General features: G+C 41.4%; 1 protein-coding gene across 3 annotated transcripts in view; it reads right to left on the bottom strand.

The window, feature by feature from the left end:
- Positions 1 to 629: 629 nt before the first annotated feature.
- The window catches only part of KIAA1328 (KIAA1328 ortholog), a 182,112-nt gene continuing 166,261 nt past the window's right edge, over positions 630 to 16,480 (bottom strand). For all 3 annotated transcript variants that reach the window (XM_042862349.1, XM_042862348.1, XM_042862350.1), the window contains one exon: positions 630 to 8,057. In XM_042862349.1, the coding sequence (XP_042718283.1) occupies positions 7,844 to 8,057 (214 nt within the window). In that variant the 3' untranslated portion in view covers positions 630 to 7,843. The remainder of the gene's footprint in view (positions 8,058 to 16,480) is intronic.

Below are 16,480 nucleotides of genomic sequence, written 5' to 3'. Positions count from 1 at the left end.
CAACACACAAACTAGCCTTCTGTTTTATGGCCTCACAGCCATCCAGTGTCGAGTGGAAGGGTTAGCAGAGGTGTAGTGAGGGATCAGAGATTAACAGTGGAGACTAAAATTTATCTCGGTCCTTACTGAGCATCACTGTACCACACTTCAGAGGTCTGCCATAGGGATGGGTGAGGTTCCTGAGGAGTGGCTGAGGCGAGCGCCCAAAGCTGTGATGGGGAGGGTGAGTAGCAGCAAACACTCTGCATCACCTTTCGGGTGTTTCACATGCACTTTTCACACCAACACGGAGGTGGCTCAGGCTTGGATGTGATAACCATCCTGCAGGGAGCTCCCACTGAGCCTTCCTGCCCTGACCCTTTGTCACCATGAGCTCTCCTGTACCACTGGCAGTGGTGGGTCCCATTCACCAGCCCCTGCCCACCATTGGTTAACGTGTCACATTCCTGGGCTGTGTTATTCTTAAGTACTGTAAATCTCTCACTATTATTCTCCCACTTGATATAGTGAGCTGTGTCATTTTGAAAGGAAATACATAACAGTATATTAAAGAAATCATGGATCTCCTCATTCATGTTTAAAACAAATTTATTACAATGTAAGAAACCCTGAATAGCATGAATTTATTATAATGATTTAAGGCTCCTGGCACTTGAGTTAAAAATGTCTCTCAATAAATAACTTTCCCTTGAAAACACAGCAAATTAATATAGTTTACCATTTCCAAAGTTATATAAATCCAAGAGGCTTAAATCAACAGTATGCTGGATAAGATTACTGTTGCTCAGCCACAGCCTGATATCACAGCTCAGAAGCATGGAAAGAGTAGTAAAAAGTGGATGGCTTTTTTTTTTCTTTTGGTCATCTTTCTCTCCTTTCCACCACCCTAGGCTATGTCTGTTCTGTGAATGTCAGACTGATGTGAAATGGATGAAAGCCGCACTGGCCTTTGCACACAGGTATCATTAAAACAGCACAGACACTGCCACCAGACCCAACCAACACCACGTGGATATTTCCCCAAAGTGCCTCCTGCAGGCAAGGCAGCAGTGCTTAATTTGCCTGTGGACCCAGGGTATCTCTGGACAGGCTGCTGCAGCTCTCATGCCCAGCGAACCCCGGGCTCTGTGCCCAAGGACAAGAGCCCTTGCTCATAAATGGAAAGCAGGGTTTTGCCTCTAAAAGGACCTTCCTCGGCAGACCAACTTGCAGACAGCAAGAAGAGCTCAGTCAACACTTTAGCACCCTGGGAGCCCTTTCCATTCAGTCACCAGCAAGGACTTCAGTAGCTTTTCATTTTATGAAGGTCCAATTTTTTTTTCCTTTGCTGTCAAAGTGTCAATTTTTTCCACAACATGGCTGATGACTATTTTTTTTAAACAAAGTACAGTACCAGTGACATTCTGACAGTGTCAGTACAGCCAGAGCACACCCACCTGAGCTTTTCAACGTGGGAAGTTAGAGCTGTTAAGAGCCAGATTGACAGCCTTGGTAAATTCAAGCCCTCTGTACAGCAGACGATGAGAAGCTATTAGATACAGACAAGGCTTTCAGGTCACCCAGTCCATCTCCCATCCCACCTTTTAATTGTCTCTCTCACCCAAGCTATAAATATCTGACTCTTCTCATCTTGTTTCCTCATTATGTCAATTCCAGCAGTCCCTGATCATTTTTATTACTCCTCACTGAAATCCCTCCAATCTGCCAGTAAACTCTGTGGTAATGAGATCCCTGTGCTGAAGGCACTCGTGCAAATACAGGGGCACCAGATCCACTGACAAGGAGCCGTTTCCTGTGCAATTTAGAGGTGTCATCGCCTCCTCACCTGCAGATCCAAAGTCTTCTTGTCTGTTTGTGTTGCTATCAAGTATCATCACCTCCTGCTTTGTTCACTCCTCCCCTTCAGAAGGTTTCTGCAGTCTGGCTTTCCCCATTGCCACTAAGCAGTCTTTCAGATTGTTTTCTTGGTGGCTGAGTTCACAGATGCAAAGCCCAACTTTACCTTCCACTCTAAATTGAATCCTACGGTTTTTTTTCTGCTTAGTATTTCTGCTTTACATTATTTCTTCCTCCTCAACTCTTCTAAATATAACAGAGTCTCCTGGTTTCACTTTCAGACTTTCTGCTTCCAAGAAAGATCTTTAGTGCAATGCGACCAGGTACCCAGGCAACACCTCCAAACAAGGCTCTTGGAAGTGTCAAAATGGAAATACTGTAGAGAATGAGGCCACTTCATCCCCATTCACAGCCATGGTAACTGGAATTCGGCATTCTGCTATGGTGAAAACCTTTCCAGGTGCATAAATGTTGCAGAACATTAAAAAACAGGCACAGGAAAACAAACACTATGGCAGGACGCTCAAAGGAGCTCAGGTTGCCAAAGAAGGCTGAGCAGGGGCTGAAGAAAAATGCCTATGGGGGTACTTGCTGTCTGCTAACAGTAGAACTGCAGTCCTGCTTCTGTAGGCACAAGTAGTTTCTCCCACTGGAAACTAAAAGTAGGCAAATTCAACCTCAAAATAATGCAGTTTCATATCAGATAATTAAACACTGTGAGGCTGTGACACGGTGCTTTTAAAACGCCAGTGAAAATACCTCACAGACATCTTCTGTGTCTGTGAAGCCAGCTCACCGTTTCCTTCCTTATCAGCCTTAAAGGAGAAGCGGGCTTCCCATGTTGCCCTTGATGCTCGTGGCACTCCTCATGTGCCCATGTCCAGACATAACAAGGGCACTAATCACCTCCTCTCTTCAGTGCTTTAAGGTAGTTGCAAAGAAGCTATCAAGAAACACAACTTTTCCGGACTTCTTGCTTCCCTCTCTCTGCAGAGATCAGAAAGATCAACGTTATGTTCTGAGGCTGGTTATTGAATGCTATGAATGAAGTGAGTTTTTGAGGTTTGTTTGGTTTTTCATATGTTCAGAAGGACTCCAACAGCAAAGAAACAAGGGATTCAAGGCTGACTCTGTAGCCCATAGATTGGTTTGTGTGCTGGAGCTATCTTGGCATCTCTCACCTCACCAGGGCCTCATCTGTCAGTGACATCCAAGTTTCTCCACTTTACTTTCCGAAAGCCTGATATGACCCCCTTGGGCCTGAAAATACATAAGGTTTGAGTCTCAGCTTCTGTTAAATGAGAGCATGCACGGGAAGGCAAAAGTGGCTTTTCCAAGCTGGGAATCAAACACCATTCCTCAGACAAGCTGTTGTTGCTGTTGGGACACAACAGCAATCCCTGTCAACAACTGTAGAAATTGTCATTAGCCAATTGTAACCAGGCCAAGTTGCGTTTCTTGCTATTTTTTTTAGGGGACTTCTGCTTCTAGACACCCTCCACAAGCACCACAGTGAAAACCCTGCTACAGCCATGACAAAGAGCCTCAAGGTAGCTGCATGGTGCCACATTACAGTGAAACATTTATTGTCACCATGAGCAGTTCAGACTTAAGAGATGTAGGGAGCAACCGTGTATTAGGAAAGCATTTTCCAGAGGACAGACATCCAGTCAGAGCAAACTTCAGTGATTCTGTTCTGAATGAGGTTTAAATCACCTCATTCAATATTCTGTGTTGTCTTATGTAGCAGCACAGTTATGTAAATTTATAAATCATACACTAATTAGCACACAATTTCATAAATTTGGTTACAGTGAAAAAGGAGGTTACTAACTAACCAGGCTGTGCTCTCTCACCCTCAGACGGTACAAACTGAAACACCACTGGAGGTTGTATTTCAAAAGATCTCTGTTGCAACTTTTGGAGTTTAACCCTGGGCTCATGTGTGCTTTCAAGGGATACTTTTCGATATCTCAGGCTCAGTCTCTTTCAAGCATAGCTAAGCCCTTTCCTCTCCTTCCTTAGCACCAAACCTCCACAGCTCAGTGGATCACTGCAAATTTTGTTTTTCTTGTTTCTCCCTTATTCAGATTCTTGTTATATCCACTGTCACATTCTTCTGTAATCTAATTTCACACCACCATTGCTGCTAGCAATGAAATTCAGTCCATGCCTTGTTTATATCCAGGTTTTACTCTCCTACTCTCTGTGTGGTCCCTCTGACAAGCTTTTCTATAGGGGAGCAGACAAAGCTAGGTCATTTCCTCCTTTCCTTATTTACCATTCATCCTTTGGACAGTAGCTCCCCAGATGCAGGAACATGATCTGGAAAAGGATAAGGGGCACAGGCTTCAGTTGGGAACCAGTGGTGGAAGACATTTCTCCCTCATCAACTTATAATCATTTATCAACTTCTCTCCACCTTCAGAGCTGGCTTCTCTCATCCTTTGGTTCAGTTCTCTCCCTGTTATTCTTGTCCTTTCTTGTCCTTATCTCCATCCTTTCTTTCTTACTTTCTAACTCCTTTCTGTCCCAGTGCATGCTGCTGGCTTCCCACTTCTCTCTTTTTGAGATCTGTCCCCTAGACTTCAAGCTCTGAAAGAAGTCTTGCTCATTTTCACAGCAATATCCACGTCCTGGACAGAAAGAGAGGGCTCATTGGGTTTAGCAAGCTGATGAAGACTCAGAATACACACAATATGATGGTGTGGAAAGTGGAACACATTATCAATGACAGTTACTACATCTGAGTCGGACAAAAGACACCTGAAAATCATTCAAATAAACAGAAGTCTTTAAGATTAAATGAAATCCCCAGATAATTTATTAGATTAAGACCTCACATACATTTATAAATATACGTTCAAGATGGTGTTCAACAGTGAGACTTCAGAGGCTACAAGAGGAAAGCGCATGATTGCTGCAGGTCCACCACGTGCAAGGTGCACGAAAGCAACGAGCACACAAACATGCGCAGTGTACATGCACAAGCCACCTGGGAAGAACACAAAATGAAGGTGTGGGCAGCAGCCTTGGCAGGAGCCACGTTCCTCCACAAACTCTCAGGCAGAACACAGCCCAGCGCGCAGCTGAAGCGTGTTAACTGGAAACACTCTGGACAAACATTCTGTGGCTGGACTATCTCCCCAGCGGCAGCTTCCTAATATAGGAGCTTAAAAGTAAAAGGACACTGTCAAGTGATTGCTTTTGCTAGTTTAATTTTAGCATTTCCTCTACTGTTTTAGCAGATGGAAAACAATTCCCCTCCCAGTCCCAAATACTGATTTTGTCCTTTCCTATTTGACAATCATTGATTTTTTTTCTAAGGCTATAAATGTTTTAATAACTTCAACTTTGTAGTGCCTCATGGCAAAATATCTTTGCTTGCACTGACTGCTAAACACTATTCCTAATGTACTGCTGATAACTAGAGCAAGAACCAGCATTATAAAAAATGATTTTTCACAGGGTCTGCCAAATTAATAGCTTTTGCTTCTCGGTTCATATCTCACAGACAGTTAAAACATGCAGGTTTTCATCCATCAGATATTTCAACTATCTTAATTTGAGAATTCTTGCCTACATAAAGGTATGCCTCCCGTGTAGCTCTGACTGATGGACAGCACCTTGAGTGTAGAACCTGCAACCCTGACAATGTCACTTTAAAAAGAGCTACTACCAAAATATAGATTTGAGTCAAAAGTCACCATCAGAATTAGAACTGTTAATGGACAAAATGGATCATAAGGAATCCTAAAGCAGCTTTATACCAGCACCCACAAAGAACCAAAGAACATAATGCTCCCATGCAGTGTTCTCAACTGGGTACACAAAGGCACCTTTTAAGAGATCTACTTCTATATTTTGCTTTTTTGAAAGGTCAGTTAGCACTTATTAGAAAAGGCAATCAAAGTTTCAGTCAAAGTGGAAAAGAGAAGAGAAGCAATTGGACTGAAATCAGAGAACTGTTTCTTTACACATGCCAAACCTGAACAAAACCAAAACAAACTGCACACACAGAAATCCCCAAACACTAAGATCTACGTGTCGGTCATAGCTTTCATGGTTTTCTATGCTTTTCCTGTTGCTCCTTGTACATTTTTCTCTGCCTTCCCCATCGTTTCCCTGCCTTCCTAAAGAAGCAGGCTGCTCGTCCAGCAGAATCATGCTGAGTGAGAAAATCTATTGCCCCAACTGCTGTACTTGTGTCAGAGCACCTATTACGTCTTTGGGGCTTTAACCACAAACCTGTGCCTTCACAGGTCGAGGCAGAAGAACTAGGGGGGCACTCAACAGCAGATGGGTATATTAGAAAGAACTCACTGTCTCACTGACAGCAGGACAGACCAAGCAGGGTCTTTCTACAGTAGTCATTTTCTGGTCCAGTAATGCTGCTTCCCTCCTGTAAACTCCTCCGAGCAGCCTTTAAAATCCTGCTGGGATGCATGGAAAAGATATCACCTAATTTGTGATTAAGACAGATCCTGAGTGAAACAACTCAGAATTATGGTTCATCTCCTCCTTCATTCTCCTTTTATTTCATTGCTATAAAAGCAGGACGCTGCCAGCGGGTCTGTGCTCGATGCTCTGCATAGTGCATGCTCTCATCGGAGGGGCACAGTGGACCTCATTGCTGAGCCTTGCTAGCTCCTTGCAGAGCACAGGAGCACCAAGCACTGCACGGGAGCACATTGGAGGCAGGGAGCAGTGACACCCTAAGGATCAGGCCAGCAACCCGCTGCCATTAAGATCAGCACGGTTACCTAAAAAGACTGTCAAAAAAACCGCACTGGCCCACGAAGCAGTGTTTGGGAGCAAATGGTCTAGAACTTGCCCATATTGGCTCAATTCTACCTTTCCCTCGCTGCAATTTTACTGCGCAAAATGAGTATTTTAGCCTCATATTTCTAGGAACACATGCCGGTGGCTACTGTTACAATAAAATATGAACACAGCATTGTGGAGAAAATGACCATTAATCCTGTAATCTGCAGTCATTTTTACCAATTCTGCACATTTCTTTAAATAACCAAGTACATGCAGTAGATGGAAGTGCATTTAAATAAACTGAAATAGATATAGCATGAATAATTAAAGCCGGCAGGGAAATGTGCATTGCAAGCTGCTGGTGGAAATAATTACTGATTTGTCTTATTTACAATGGAGCCTGGATACCGGATCAAAATAGTGCAAGTTAGTGAAAATGTCTTAAGACTGTTCTTACCCTACCACTGCTATAAATTTCATCTTGAGAAGTACATCACATAGGTTTTGGACCACTACAACATCTGACCGTGTACTGCTATTTCAGGGTTAGGTCTCCCAGTACACAAACTATGTCAAATAGCACTGATTTAAAGAGGAATGTATTTCAAATGGATGCCTAAGACATCAACCTGCAACATCATGTGTTCATATTATTAGACGCTGTATAGTTGAGCTTATGATATAACCCCTAAAAATGCAGCATGTTAAATACCAGAATGCTGAAGGGAAAAGTAGATCATAAAATCATTGACAAAAGTAGTAAAGTGCTTGTACCTTTGTAATACACCAGGTTTTAAACAGACTTGTTTAATTAGAAAATAATCTACTTTGAACATTGTGGCTCTTGAATGTTAGGCAGTTTTTGCAAACTGCTTTAGAGCGAAAAATCGATAATGAAATACACTTCTGATATGAGGCTGGAAAAACTGTGAATTCAATCTATTAGAAAATGTTGTAGATGAAAAAAATTCTATTTTCGAATGATTACTTGGCACATGAAAGATTCAAAAAAAAAATAAAAAAAAATCTTAACGCTTTCTGATTGGTGTATCCCTAAAATATCCTTGCAGCATGATTACTAAATCCAAAACGAAACTAGATGCTAATTAGCTGTGTTTTAGAAGAAGGAAGACAATCTGTTGTTGCTCAAATAATTTAAAAATGGTACTTAAAAACAAACAAATCAGAAATAAAAAGGTACTACAAATTCTATAAAAGGGGAGTAGACCAAAGAGCAGTGTCAAATGAAGAAAATCTCCTCCAGCAGCCGTCTCTCTTCTAACTCTCCTGCTCTGCTTCTGGAATCACGAGGGGACTGGCACCAAGATGACGACCTGTGATTCACACGACCAGGCATGTGCATTTTGTTCTTCTCGTAGGATTCTCTGTAGTGGTGTCCTGGGGCAGATATTGGACTCATAGCTTGAACCATGTCAAGAAGAGAAGCTTCATACCTACAGAAACACACAAAGAAATTGAAGATCCATTAAGCATCACATCATCATGTAGGAATTGAATTCCACCTTTCCACCTTCACCATTCAAAGTAGATCTACACTTGTCTGATGGGGTCCATTAGCCCAGAATGAGTTCTGTTATCTAAGTTCCTGTGAGGAATACCAACACAGAGGTGGTGAAAAAGAGGTGAGCAAAGCATGGGTTCTTGGGTTATTTTAAGCTATTTCATCAGCTTTTCCATTTGATGTGTGTAATGTCTTAGTCACACTCCGGAGATTGAGGACTGAAGTCAGAGATATGACAGCCAAGTACACAGAACAGGTACAAGGCGGACCCACACAGGTAATGGTAAAGTGACTTATATGCATGCTGCACTTTTTTGAATAGACCTCTACACTTGATTTAGTTTCCTGGGGATTTGAAAACAGCAGGAGACTTTATTATTATTGCCACAAACTACACGTGCTTCCAGTAAATCTCTATGCACTATATGGAGTCTGTCTGGTGGAAGCACTGAAGGAATATAATCTAAACAAGGCAATACAAAATCAACACTTCAGGCACTATGAGAGGCAAAGGTGCTAGACATTACTCAGGCTGTCCTTTAAGTGTGAGTACAGATGTGGGGGAAGGTTGCAAGCCACTGTTAGCTAGTAACACACACTGAATAATGGCAGTTGCTTTAAACAGGCTTCCTATTAATATTCACACAAGACAAGACCTGATCTAAATACCAGCACAGGATTGATCATTACAATATATTTTCTCCTGTCCAAACCTAAATGTCTTAAAGAATACTGGTTCCACTGCCTCCCTGGGAGCCTGTTCTCTAATATAAGAGATATCACTCAAGAGTTTTACTCCAAAATCACTTTCATTCCATTTTATTGTTAGCACTGACCTGTCTGATGTTGCCAATGCTGAAATAATTCACACACTCAATAACTTACACACAGAGAACATTATTCACAGCACCCAACCTAAGGTACGAGTGTAACTGGTTGGTCCCCATAAGGTCCCTGCCTTGTAAGCAGAAAGACTTCATCTATAGTGTGAGTAAACATCTCAAGCTGTTTCCTGCTTTGAGTTGCAGAGGAGGAGACTGAGAAGACTATGAAACTAAATCAGCCAGCTGGGATTCTTAAGTAAAAATATTCTCCAGTGTGAATACAGTTTGCTGAAGTGAAAGATTAGCAGAGGTCAATGGAATTCCCAGAGGCAGAGCACAACTAATGTTGTCCAGCGCTGTCATGCGCAGCAGGAGCTAAAGTGACTCTCTTCCCTGAACTAACAAAGCCGTGTGAAATATCTCTCATTAGCTCCAGCAGTGAGAGTTACATGCCAACCACAGTCAGAAAGCTGACCATGACAAGCTAACCTAAGATACTGAGACACTTAGAGAATTAACTATGGCACTGATAGGTTAATACCGACGTTAATGGCAATCGTTAGTTATGCTCTTATTGCTTCAAAAAGTCAACTCTTTCATTTCCTTTAATATTTATTGTTCCTTCCAATTTGATGGTGGTCATCATTCCTAATACCACCTGACTCAGTATAACTGCATCTCAGTGCTCTCTCTTCTATTTAACAGTCTGCATTAGTTTCCTCCAGACATACTAGCTTATATTTCATCCAATCAGAAACTCACTTCATAAAATTCTTTCACATTTTGCACTTGTCTACATGACTTTCTATCATCTATCTGTCCAAATCACTCCTAATAGCCAGAAATGAGTGACTCAAAACAAAAAATTGAGCTTTCATTTTGTTTCAAATGGACTGTGCAAACAGCTAACCTTGCTCCAACGTGATGCCTTACAGCTACTCTAGCCAAGAACTTCAGAAGAACATAGGTAGCCATGCTAAACCACTGCATACATGCCTGCTGTTCGTATTAGCATTCAGAAAGTATCTTCTAAAAACTTAAAGATATGTATAATGGAACAAGCCCTACTGCTAGTGAAAACTAGCACACAGCCATATGAGACTTTCCATGCAGAAAACGTTTTGGAATGAGTCTATACAGATAGACACAGATGCTTTGAACCCAAAGAAAACCAGTTAACACATACATTGGTTTCATTAGCCACACCTAAAACTTTTTAGATTAATCTAGTCTAGCATACAAATGCTTATCTCCTCTGACTGTAGTGCTATCATAAAATTTCAATTTCTCCGGCAGCCACATTTAATCACAGATTAGGTAGGGAGAAACCAAACCAGCCAGTGCATTTATAGTAAACGTGCAGGCCCTAGATTTCAGCAGTACCTTGGAGTTCATTTCTTCTGCAAGTTTATCTAAGTTTTACAGCATTTCTGCTATCAGGAAGGCTAAATGATTTGGCAGATTACAAGAGCAGCAAATAGCGAAGATTATGTAAAAGACCAGGTGTTGTAAATCAGTCTATTTGACACCACAGTTATATATGCAATAAAGTGAATGAACTCTGCTAACAGAGCTCTATCTGATAAAGAGAATGCTCCTTGCAGGTATTTAGTGTTTAATCCAATGATAATGGCTTGCCCTAGTTTGTCTAGGCAACATCAGACAGCATCTGGCTGGAGGCAACTGACTAGACCTAGAATGGTTTGAAGCTTGCAAAGACAATTTTCTCTCTGTTTATTTGTATCCAAACATTTAAAGAGACACAGCCTGAATGCTCAACTCCTGAAATGAAACTTTCTCTAAAAACTGCATGTGCATTCCTTCCATGATCTGAATAAATGAGCAAGTAAAAACGGATTAAGATCACGCTTTGTAGCATCAGTGAAGTCAAAGCTGCAGCATCAGGCACCTAAAGTCAGAATGTTTCAAACATAAAGACTGCTCTGGCAAACTTGGCTTGTGAATACTGAGTGTTTTTTTTTTTATGGAAATTAACAGCCAAGAGTGTCCCAGTGCTGTTCATGCTTCCCAAATTGGAAAAAATCCCGTATGTTTTGCAGAAGTACCAGCATCAGACATTAAGTTAGATACTGAAATTCCTCATGTATGGACGCTCAGCCAAACAACGAAATGTCCTATCAGTGGACATAGACAGTTACGTACATTTTATTTTATGGGTTTTGCCCTTTTAGCAGCATGGAAATGAGACACGCAACTGTCCCTTCGAAAACAGTGATAATTCAGTCTGCCTTTACCCTTTTGCTACATTTTTTAGTTTACTGGAAAGTCAGCAAGTACATCATAACCGACTGGAAAACATCTTTTCTAAGCCTGGCTTTGGCATTTTCCCCATGCACATTTTTTCATGTAATTGTCATGAACCTGAAAATTTATGTGTTTCATGATGGGATAATAAAGTTTGTGCAAGTCTGAAAGCTTGGGCTAGAAGTCATGTAGCTGCTAGGCTTTGGAGAAAATAGGCCTAAGCAGTCTTCATAAATTCCACCAGGAGAGGGAACATGATCAGTGGATGTACAAAGCGTAATGAAGGCAGGACCACACAAAGAGGGCAGCAACAGATGCAAAGAGAACAGACCAAGGTAAGTAGAGAAGCTCTTCTCACAGTGAAGAAAATTGGCCTTTCTTTTTAATGTACAAAGTAAAACCCCAAATAAAGCTCCATGCAGAGCAGCATGGAGATTCCAAATCTGTCTGAGAGACAGGTAACAAGGATCAACCCATTGTAGCTGTCTCAGTGCGGCGCTGTGTCCTGGTCAGGCACTGCACAGCACGATTACAGTACTCTCCTAATCTCCTGTGTACAATGAATACAGATTTCTGGAAATTTGTCTCCTCAGCTGCTAAAGTGCTTGAGGAAATTATACTGCAAACTTTCAGTATTAGCTTCTAATTAAGTCGGTATCTAGTAAAGTTCTCAAACACTCAATGTCCAAGAGTTTTGTAGTCCATCGCTACGGTAACAAGAAACAGCAGACAGTACTGTGATTCAGAGCAGCTCTCTGAATGTCCCGGTTTTAAAGAAGAAAATAGTATAAAAATAAACACACTCCACTGCATTTCTGTTTCACTGCTTGTGCAGCAGGGAGACAGCACTCTGAGCATCCACAGGTGCATCGTCCTTTGTGCCGTGCTTCAGACCGGAATGGGAAGGAAAGCGCGCGCATCTTTATGACAAAAGCAAATGTGGCTGTTGCTCTGGGAACCATAAGACCACTTATTCCTAGGATGGTTGCTGAGAAATCACCTGAAATCATTTAGCATTCTACTTAAAAAAAACACGGGGCGACCAGAGGCAGCGGTCCTGCAATGTATGGTACCTACAAAATGGTCAGTTGATGCTGAATGATGCACGGAACTCAGCTGATGATCAGAATATCAGAGAAAATGGTGTTTTTGAAGGGAACATCAGCACATATTGATATCAACCACCTGAACAGAGATGTTTGTTCATTTGTTTAGACTTTCAGGATATGTCACTGAATTTTTAATATTTCTCTATTTCCCATTGCTGGTAAAATATATTTCTTACATGCTGCACAATTTTTAAATCACTCTATTGTATTTCCACTTTGTGCGGTCCCATTTAACTAATAATATCATTCCCTCCTTCCTGTAAAAACAGCACAACACCAAACAAGCTTGATATTTGGAGGAGCAGGAGTTTCCCCATGAGGCAAAATAACTAAACTTATTAGAGTCATAAATACTCCGGCAGTGAGATATATGTATATTTCTTCAAACAAGCACTGTCAGATATTATTTGATCACTATGTTCAGAGATATCTTTTCATTTACAGTCTCTGAAAATTTATTCTTCAACCATAAATGTGTACAAAACACAGAATGTCTCTTCTGCAAGGTGATGGCATTTCAACAAAGCATACTGGCAATACGGTTTTGGAGATTAGTAGCTATATAGGCTTACTTTATTTAACTATATATACCAGAGGAAATAAAAAGGTTTATTTTTATACTACTGCTTATATTTTCAACATAAAGTTCAAAGTGATTTACTAATGTTACATGAATTGCCTTTGAATTACGGTACAGTATTGTGCCCAAGTACAAAGCCCAACACTATTTTGTATTCATAAAACATCATCTGCCTCCAAGCATTTTACAAATGCTAAATACGGCTAAAAACACATTCAAGGGGTAGGGAAAAGACCCATTTTACAGAAAAGGAAACCAGGCTTATTGCTATTATAAAGCAAATGTCAAATCCCTACTTGATTGGAACAAACAGGGCAAATAAAAGCAGCTTCCACAGCAGACAATACACATGCAGATAGGGAAATGGCCTCAGTGGTCAAACAACCCCAAAACCTGAAGACAACACACTAGCAATACAGTGTGAGGTCATATGGAAAATACCAGCTGTATTGACTCCTTACCCATCCAGAAGCTAAGCCAAGCTCTATAGAAAAAAGGCTGAGCTCCATCCAAACTCAAGTCCTAGCTGCTTTCTGCCATCTTTATTCTTGTGTCCACAATTCTCACACTAGGGATGATGGACATTACATTCCTGGCTGTCATTTCAACAGTCTGTTGTTCACAAATCTGTCCGAATTATTTTTCATCCTTCAGTTTCTGCAATATCCTGTGGCAGCAAGCATAAGATGTTTGCTGCTATAGAAGGACACCCTCTTGCATGTCCTCTAGTTTCACTGAACGCTTTTTAAGGATTGACTGCAATTATGTGATAGCATCTGATGAACAACAGTTACACTTTAAATTTATCCCTCATCTTTACTATTTTGCAAACTTTGTTAGTATTCTCATTCAGTCTTTTCCTATCCAGTGTCAACAGCTTTTCAGTCCCTCTTGGTGCAGCAGTTGCTCCATCCCCTTCATCACTTTAATTGTCCCATGCATCTTTTCTAGCATCCACAATCTCTTGCTTGAGAGGCAGAGACCAGGAGTACTCAAAGTGCAAGTACACCAAGGCCTGTGTATCTACAAGCTTTTGTGGAGCACTGAGGAGCCTCTGACTTCACAAATGGCAAAAAATCAGCTCTTGAGTTCAGTATCAAATAGGCACACTGTTGACTATTCTTTTTTTGGAGTTTCTTGCCATATGCATGACATTTGACTACTTGAAAGAACCCTACAGACATTAGGTTATCCATCTAAAAACATTAGGTAATCCAGAATATTTCACTGTTCACCTCTTGCTCCAATTTACCGATGAAGAACCATTCTGACACTGAAACACCCTGCTACCAACTCTTCCTCATCATGAAAAATAAACATTAAGTCCCTTTGCCTGTTATCACAAAATCAGCAGTAAATACAGAGAAGGACTTTCCCCTAATCCTGCATAAACCTGGATGCCTTAATGCTGAGTCTTGGCAATGGCCTTTTGAGAATCCAAATATATTATGTTCAGTGGACCCTCTTTGTGTCTCTAGATTTCCTGTTTCATGAAGCAGAGGTCTTACCTCTGCAGAGGTCTTACGTTCATTCTTCCTTCTCTCCCTCCCTGCTGTACAGAGTATAATCCAGGTTTTAGCCATCATGCTATCTGGCCCAGCAAGCTTGAGATGAACATATCAATGAACACCAGAAACTAGTTGGATAGGAAATGAAAGCTGAAAAGAGAAGCTGATCTTGCAGTCATTCCCTGAAAGCCAAGATAGGGGACCTTGCCTTTCATGTGACCTGATCTTCAGTGACCAAATAACACCCTGGGGGATAATCCCTTGTATTGACTCCTCAAGATGCTGAAACCTCCCAGAAATGAACACAGTGAAGTGCAATCTTCGAGCCTAAGGCATCAAGAGGATGAAAAAGATTAAACAAGGAATCAGAGACAAAGGGACTGTGCCAGTTAGCCCAAGATTCTCATTTCACATTCATGTGGGTTGGGACTCAGAATTGACACCTCACCATGGGAAACAGGAGGAGGTAAATTAAGCAGTGCTGTACTTATTTAAAACAACTCCAGGTTGGGACAACTCCAGGTTGCCTACAATGGGTCTGTATTTTCCAAAAGTATCTCAAAGTTTCTCAATTCTTAAAGAAGAAGATCAGACTGAAGAATAGTTCAAAGCAATTAAAAAAAGATCTAAGTCTTTTATTTAAAAAACATCACACAGTGTAAAACAGAATATATTTACAATGTCCTCAGCAAAAGCCTCCCGGAGTGCTGTAAAACCCACACCCACATAATAGAGAGCTTATGGTATTAGAGACTTTAAAGAATTCTCCGAGGCAGTTTTCACAGAATCATAACCTAGAGAAGGAAAAGACTTATTAGATCATCCAGCCATCTCCCCGCTGACGGAGAACAATTCCCTACAGTGTGCTTCCTAACACTTTTTGCTAACAATCAGCCCCTTGCTATTCTCCTTGGGAGGCCATTCCACAGTCAAATATATCTCATGCTATCATTACCATTATTACTTATTTATAGGCTACAGCATAACCTAAAGGGCCTTGGTAAGGATTCGGGGATCCGACTCCACAACCACCTGTAAGAGTAAGCATTCAAAAGAGCAGACAGTTGCACAGATTTTTGCTTTGGAGTTTGGTAGGAGGAAAAATGCATATGAGAACATACTACATGAACACGTTTCTGATACTCAGCTACAGATAGACAAAGAGGTTTCTTCTTCCTCCCAGTTTCACACTCCACTTTTGGTGCAAATACTCAAGTATTTGAATAACATTACATTCCTCCCTTCTGCTCCAGTCTCAGACAACATTTATCTGAGCCACACATATTTTAATCTTCTCTCATAAATCAATACCTCTTGCACAGCAACAGATTTTGCCACTCTCCTCCTGTCTTTATCAGTGTATTTCTAGCAAGCCACCACCCAGAGACCAGAACCATGTTCCCCTGGTGTGATTACACAGAAGCCAAAAGGAGACCAGCTCTCTCCAACAGTCAAACAGTCAGCCAACGGCCTTTTTGCAGCCATTTCATGGCTCTTGTGCCCCTCCTAATTAGTGTGACACGCTGCAGTGTAACATGTTGCTGTATGCTGTAAGACCTGCAAATCAGTGAAAGGAATGCCTCGTTTTGTAGGGTTACTATTATCCCTACATCTTCAGGCAAAAGGCATCAGAGCCTTTGCATGGGAGAACATGGAGAAAAGCAGCATCATTTGGTAATGACACACATCCTCACTAACCAAAATGAGCTATGCTCAGCAGCACTATGGGACAGTAGTAAAGAGCTACAGAGGGCCTGGTCTTTAAAGAGGCTGAGTACTGCTGGCTTAACCCTGTCTTTCACACACCAAGCAGAGACAGTATGCTACAGGATACTGAGATCCACATCAGCATCTCAAACTTTTGTCCTAAGTCAGAGCTGATAAGAGATTTTTCTTTTGCAGTTTTCACCCTGGCTTCACCTATGATAACATCCAACCGGCTGTTATTACTGAAATAAGAGTTACTGCTGCTCTCATTTCTCATTGCTAAACAGGTCATTTTCACTTACCGATAGTCAGAGACTAACACCTGCTTTCTCACCTTTCCACAGTCTGCCTCAGTACTCCCA

The sequence above is a fragment of the Lagopus leucura genome, unplaced genomic scaffold, assembly GCF_019238085.1.
Source record: "Lagopus leucura isolate 7727_CA_CO unplaced genomic scaffold, USGS_WTPT01 Super-Scaffold_650, whole genome shotgun sequence".
Classification (NCBI taxonomy): domain Eukaryota; kingdom Metazoa; phylum Chordata; class Aves; order Galliformes; family Phasianidae; genus Lagopus; species Lagopus leucura.
The sequence above is the reverse complement of the archived record's forward strand: the minus strand, read 5'-3'. Positions and strand labels throughout refer to the sequence as shown.